General features: G+C 48.4%; 2 protein-coding genes across 2 annotated transcripts; one reads left to right on the top strand and one right to left on the bottom strand.

Annotated features, from left to right (window-relative positions):
- Positions 1 to 182: 182 nt before the first annotated feature.
- Pmar_PMAR028390 (hypothetical protein) lies at positions 183 to 2,782 on the bottom strand (the record flags this gene model as incomplete). Its single annotated transcript, XM_002764820.1, has 19 exons — positions 2,678 to 2,782; positions 2,519 to 2,628; positions 2,395 to 2,475; positions 2,279 to 2,347; positions 2,155 to 2,231; positions 2,025 to 2,101; positions 1,852 to 1,947; positions 1,727 to 1,802; positions 1,542 to 1,594; positions 1,418 to 1,495; positions 1,210 to 1,281; positions 1,067 to 1,161; positions 929 to 1,018; positions 829 to 885; positions 698 to 748; positions 497 to 578; positions 390 to 445; positions 280 to 346; positions 183 to 232 (listed from the first exon to the last, which is right to left on the bottom strand). The coding sequence occupies exons 1-19, from the start codon at positions 2,757 to 2,759 to the stop codon at positions 183 to 185; spliced, it is 1,419 nt and encodes a 472-aa protein (XP_002764866.1). The 5' UTR covers positions 2,760 to 2,782.
- Positions 2,783 to 4,169: 1,387 nt separating this feature from the next.
- Positions 4,170 to 5,943, top strand: Pmar_PMAR028389 (serine/threonine-protein kinase Nek3, putative; the record flags this gene model as incomplete). The annotated part of the gene is made up of 11 exons (XM_002764819.1): positions 4,170 to 4,295; positions 4,342 to 4,413; positions 4,486 to 4,524; positions 4,577 to 4,659; positions 4,705 to 4,812; positions 4,859 to 4,970; positions 5,025 to 5,103; positions 5,397 to 5,524; positions 5,578 to 5,676; positions 5,723 to 5,771; positions 5,852 to 5,943. The coding sequence occupies 11 exons, from the start codon at positions 4,170 to 4,172 to the stop codon at positions 5,941 to 5,943; spliced, it is 987 nt and encodes a 328-aa protein (XP_002764865.1).
- Positions 5,944 to 6,406: the final 463 nt, after the last annotated feature.

The following is a 6,406-nucleotide window of genomic DNA, read 5'->3' as shown; positions in this document are numbered from 1 at the left end:
ATCGATAAGAAGAAGATTCACCGACCCGTACAAATCTCCCTCCACCGTCAGTCGCAGCAGCACTCAATTTCACGTTACTGGCATACGCGTACGTCTGTGCCTGCGAGTTGGGCAAATTATGGTACGAATACGCGACTTCATCATCACTCTATTAGTCTTCCTCGAATCGAGTCGAGGGTCCATCACGACACAGCCTTGTCATTCATCGCCATAAAGCACTGCTCACCGGTACCTTACAACAGCACAATTTTACATTCCTCCTTTTCCCCTAAGTATCACTTTGGGCCGTCTTCGAGGTCGGCACTAAGTTGTTGACCCTCATACTATCTGCATTCCATTCTTGCACCTGCCACAATCATAACTCCATCACTCGGCAGGAGCCACCTTACCACTTTCCCCACGTTCAAGTCCATACAAAGGACCTTATCAGCATCAGTCGGATCAGCTGAGAACAGAACACCCTAGACGCCACTGGCCCTCTATCACGAGTGCTCACAATGATCAAGGAGGAGCATCTTGTTGTCTCCCTCGTGCATCATGCAAGCCGTCGGGCAAACGCCTTCACCCCTGTGTAAAATCTAAGGAGGATACATGGACTATCATCCCAACGAATACGATATCGCTCCAAAAGGACCAAGGATAGAAACCACACATAGTGGAGGCAGAATAGATGATCGAATTGACAAGCCCAAACTACATTGTTAATTTGTGTAACTTGCTCCAGTCCGTCAGCATCCATCCTCAGAACCTGTCCACAAAAATACCATCGCATAGTTTCGAACCAGGATCACCACATAGAAAACCCAACCTCCTAACGCACTGACCTACATTCATGTTCGCACCTCCACCGACTTCATGTCTGGCTGCCTGCCTCCTGTTCATCACCTACCACCTCTCATCCCATCAACTACAACAACATCATCCCCACCTTAGTCCGCCATACGAATGCCCTATCTCCTCCTACTCTCTTCGACGTGCCCATCAACTTGTTGCTTTCCACTCCTGCAGTCCGTGCACCCTACCAATATGCTATCTGGCAGACCCCCACGACCACATCGATCACTACTTGCTTCCCAGGGTATGTCTTCACTGGCGAACTGCCGTATTCATCATCACTCGACCAGGCATCCGAGGACGAAGATGAGGATGCCTCCACCTCCTCTGCAAAAACAACCTCCGCACAACGAACGAAAAACGGACAATAAATACCGCTTCGCTCCGCTAATTCATTGCCATTTTCAACGTCATAGAACTCCTCCGCTTTCTCGGCCTTGCCGGGGACTGAAGACGGGGCGTGTCGTGTTGAATACCCACATTAAGCAGTGACGGATAAAACCCTCCTCACGAGACGGGAGTCCTCGACACATTTCGGACAACCATCGACTTCTGAGGAAATATCGAGTCGGATGGGTTTTACTTTTCTTTTTCAAACGGCGTTCAGCCTGGACCTTGTCCAGAGCACCACAGAGGGAGGCGAAGGCCGCATGAGTCGGACCTAGACTATACAAGTACCAGCGTGCACGCGTGCCCATGGAGCATACACTCTATTGCCAGTACTGGAGTCTTGGAAGATAGTGGAGAGAAGCCCAAGAACCTGACATGGAGGGATATGCCTTTCTTAAGCAAGGTACGATAAGTGAGAAACTCGAAGTTCTTCCAAGATTCGAACCAGAGACCTTTCGGATGCGAAGCAACACCTCTAACCAACGGCACTGAAATAACTCACATGATTTTCGGCCATTCATATTTGAAGCCAAGGCCAGCAGTGATGGCACCGCTGTAGAGTAGGCTATCATCGGCCTCTAAGAATAATGACCAACTTTTCGCGCGCCACAAAAATGATTATGCTACGGTCGAATATGACTAGATGAGCTTCAAAGTCCTTCCTCTGAGTGACCATCACCATCACTGAGTTGTCATGCCCAAGCGACGACCATTCCCCCGGACCTGACCAGTTACCACATCGATGCGCATGCGTGCAAACTCCAACTGACACTCAGTGACGTCACCCACACACGATTTACCCTCTCTAGCCATCATACTCAAGCCATCGATTTGCACCACAATCGTCGACTCAGCCTGGCCTAGCATCTCTACTTTCCTGAAAGCATAAGTCAACCACAAACAGTCGAGTGAGGCCCGAGGGCTTCTTACCTCACGAATTCGTTCACTGCTTCTTCATTTCGGAATTTGAGGCCCCATTCGCTCATGTTGTCGCTCTTGGTGACCACCTGCCATAGTAACAATGCTGATGTCCTCGCCTCACTGATGATGCTACTATCCACTGCACGCACGGATAGCCGTCGTCGGGATCGTCATAACGCTGTACGTTGACCATCTGCTGTGCCTAAGATCGTTGCACACACTTCAATGTTGATCACCACAAACATCTACATTGAAGACTTCTTCCACTCCTTCCTCCTCTTGCGTGACATACATTTTCCTCAAGGCCTCATCAAAGGTTACGCTGCATAACTAAGGACCCTACGGTGTTGATAACGCCAATACAAGGCCTTACCCCATCGGCAAGACTCGTCCACTCCCCACCATCTAAAACGAAGAAATCCCCCTTGAGCAAGTCGAGGGCACACTCAGTGACGGCCTGGCGGTTAGAGGGATTCTCAAGACCTGTCATGAAGATACGAGAATGAGGGCAGTCCGATAGTATGGCCACCACCGGCCGAGTCGTCATCAGAGGACTCCTCCTCAACTTTACTCGCAGTAGGACGACCGAAGAGGTTTTTAACTATTGAGAACATCGTTAATTGTAAAGTAGGATACTATGAGAAAAGAAAGTACACCTGAGGGACTGTATAAATATGACAGCACTATGGCTCAACAACATGGACATTAACTAGGACATCAGTAAGGATGATGTTGAGCGAAGTTTGCACGCATGCACAAGGATCTTGCGTGCAAGTTTTGACTCTTAACCATTTTGACTCCTAACGTTCATTGAAACAATTCAGAATCTATTCTAGAATCGATTCTGAGTTTCGAAATCGGTTTATTGTACGACCCCAATAGTCTGATCAGTACACACCGGGTATTTGATAAACCTATTATAATCGATACCGGAGCTGACTTCGCGAAGACTTATCTCTGAGAGAGAGTTATGAGCCAGCCGATAGTGGGAATGATTTCCTAAGCGATTCTGGAATCGTTTCTGAGTATGTTCAGAGTGTGCAATCGAAGTCGGATTTTCCCGTCTGGCAAATGGGTAGTCAAGACCGACCACAATACTGTGTCGTAGGGCTGGTTTGACTTGGAAAGTCAACAGAATTGTCAATTTGACAATGATACTGCACAAAATTTCCCATCAAAGGAAGTTCTCCTCTTATCTCAATGATGATTGCTATACAAGAATAATCTTCAGCGTGGTGTAGTCTAAGAGGTCGATCAATAAACCGATTTCGAAACTCATAATAGATAAAAATAAATCGCTAATAATCTAATAAATCGCTTCTCACACGTATAATACTATGCTAGAATCGATTCTGAGTTCCAGAATGGATTCAATGAACATGGGGTAAGGGTGAGTAAACCATTGGAGTTATTTCAGAATCGTTCATAGACGCGTTCACGAGAGCCCTCGCATGATTCTGGTATAGTCAAATCGGCGCTATCTCGCAACACATGACAGAACGCAGAATCTGTTCAAGATCTTGCTTTCTCAACTTCAGAGAGTGTCTCATACTCACACTGTGTGTTCCATAGACCTCTTTTGAGCTTCAAGAGCGCTTCTGGGATTGCATTACACATGTTAAGCTTCATTCTGGAAGCGCTCTCATTGCTCAGGAGAGGTGCATTGAACACGCCGACAGTACTTCAGTTATTGCACGCACGCACAGTTTCTACGTATGCACAGGGAAAATCTCGCTCGCCCTAAATTAAAGCTTCTGGCCGGCCGCGAAAACCCTTTGTAGTTACATTGCTTTCCTCTGTTTGAGATTACAATTCTGTCATAGAGGGCAACAATAAAGTAAAGAAGTGGAAGGCGAAGACCATGAGGACTGAAAGTCGGCAGGCTAGGTCTTCGGAACGCGATCGATTGAAATTACCTCCCATTTCACAACACGGCAACAGATTAGCTGCAGTAACAGACACTCTAGTAGGAATACCTCACAATCGTTCTCCCTCAGAGGTCGGGTCCAGTGGGCCACATCTCAATGGGAGCTCCCTCTGCCGAGGGCATGGAAGCCATACACGCGACATACAGGAAAATCGGCACGCTCGGTCACGGCTCGTTTGGGAAGGTCTATCTAGTGCTCCACTCACCCTCTAAGGAGCTCAGGGTGAGTCCGGCGGTTATGAAGAGTACAGCGGCATATGTGTGGTGAGGTACTCAAGCAAATGGATGTTGACGGAAGCAAAATATCCGAAAATAAAGACCCACGAAAGGAGGCGCTCAGGGTGAGAGAGGATGTCGGGTGGCGGGATCGAACCTGGGACCTCTGGGTTAGCGGTCTAACGCTGTTCTCTCAGGAAGCCTGGGTGTTGAAGAAGATGAATCATCCCTTCATTGTAAAAATGACCTTCGCTCCGCTCACCCACTCTATGCATGCATCGACCTTAGATATCCTATCACGATGTCTTCGTGACACCCAGACAGAAAATGTGTATAGTTATGAGCTACGCAGATTGTGGTGATTTGCACACGTAAGGAGAGCTCACTGTGGCAGCTTCCTACGACCACTCGGTCAGTTTTTTAAAGCGTCGCAGAGGCCTATTGGCAGAAGAGGAGGTCCTCAGGATGTTCACGCAGCTCTGCCTAGCGCTCGATCATGTCCATCAACAACGAGTCATTCACAGGTAAGGGCGGCGTCGCGGTTTCAAAGGAGCGATCCGTACTGTTCAGAGACCTCAAATCACAGAACGTATTCCTCCATGGCATTCATCGAACGGTCAAACTGGGAGACTTTGGAATTAGCCGCGTATTAGAGCAAACACGAGATCTCGCACGCACCATGGTTGGTGGTTCCCATCGCTAACGGTCGTCGCAGCGTTGTGCGCCTTGCGATCAGGTCGGGACGCCCTATTACCTCAGCCCAGAGATCATCATGGAACAGCCCTACGGCTTCAAGTCTGATATTTGGTCGATGGGTGAGTCTTGTCAGTATAACGATGACGATAAATTGCCATCGATGCACCTCGTTCTGATGAACTTACGCAGTGTAGGGGGAAAAGATGTGCATGGCAGCCAACTGCATGTGTCAGTGACAATATAGAACTTTAAAGGGAAATATTTGTTTCTGAACACTTCTACCCGAATTCGTATATGAACTCCTATATCCAGCGAGGAAACTTCCGAGTTCAGCTGAGGAGAGCGAACATAAGTCCCTCACTGAAATTAGCCTCATAACCCTGGATGTTTGCTCGCGAGGAAAACAGCTCAGGTGTGATCCTATACGAGATGCTCACTCTGAGACATCCCTTCGATGGGAGGAACATACAGCATCTGGCTATGAGAATCCTCAACCTTAAGTTCGACGATCCGGATAAGACGAAATACTCCGCCGAATCGGTACGATGGCAGTAGCGGCCTCACGCGCTGAGTAGCATGTGTTCTATTGGCAGTGTGAAATGGTGAGGATGTTACTTACTCGTGAATCCGAGAAACGCCCAAGTTGCGATGATATTTTGAATACTCAGCTCCTGCGAGGATATGTTCTCCGGGTGAGTCCACGAGGAGGGGATGCAGTGTGTTGAAGGTCAGCATCAGGAACTCGACAAATGCAAGGAGTTGGACTATAAACTACGCGACTCGGAAGGTGAGTGGACGACAGGTCCTAGTGTGCCCCACCATCGTATCGGGATCATACTACTGCTACGTTTTCTGTCTCCTTGTCAGTTGAAGTGCGGTCGAACAAGAATGTGAAGTTGCCGGCTCTACAGAACCGTCCGACTGGATTCGTAGCACGAATACGAGGCCTGACTAAGTGAGACTCCCTTTCACACGGCTAGGGTTCCAAGGAGAGTTCCCCACCATATCTCAGCGCTGCGCGGCAATCACTGAGTCGGCCCTTCCAACGTCGCAATGCGCGAGCGCTCTCGCCGATGCCGGAAGAAGAAACGCGGTGAGTCAAAGGCGGCCTCATACTATGCGGTGTGGGAGCATATGCACATAGTCAACTGCATGTGTTGGTGACAATATGAAAAAATGAAGTGAGACTCTTGAGATTCTTATTGGTTTCTGAACGCTTCTACCCTAAGTCGTATATGAACTCCTACGACTAGTGAGAGGGCTTCTCAGCTCAGCTGAGGAAAGCGAACATGTGTCCATCTAACACTGATCTTATGTTGGTCACTTCCATCTGTTTCCATCACGCGCTGGTAGATACTATGAGAAGAGGCACCACAAGTTACCGCCTATCTTGCCGTCACCAGTCACCAATCCTCATGAAGA

The sequence above is a fragment of the Perkinsus marinus genome, assembly GCF_000006405.1.
Source record: "Perkinsus marinus ATCC 50983 genomic scaffold scf_1104296976042, whole genome shotgun sequence".
NCBI lineage: Eukaryota > Perkinsozoa > Perkinsida > Perkinsidae > Perkinsus > Perkinsus marinus.
This window is presented reverse-complemented; position numbering and strand designations above follow the sequence as displayed.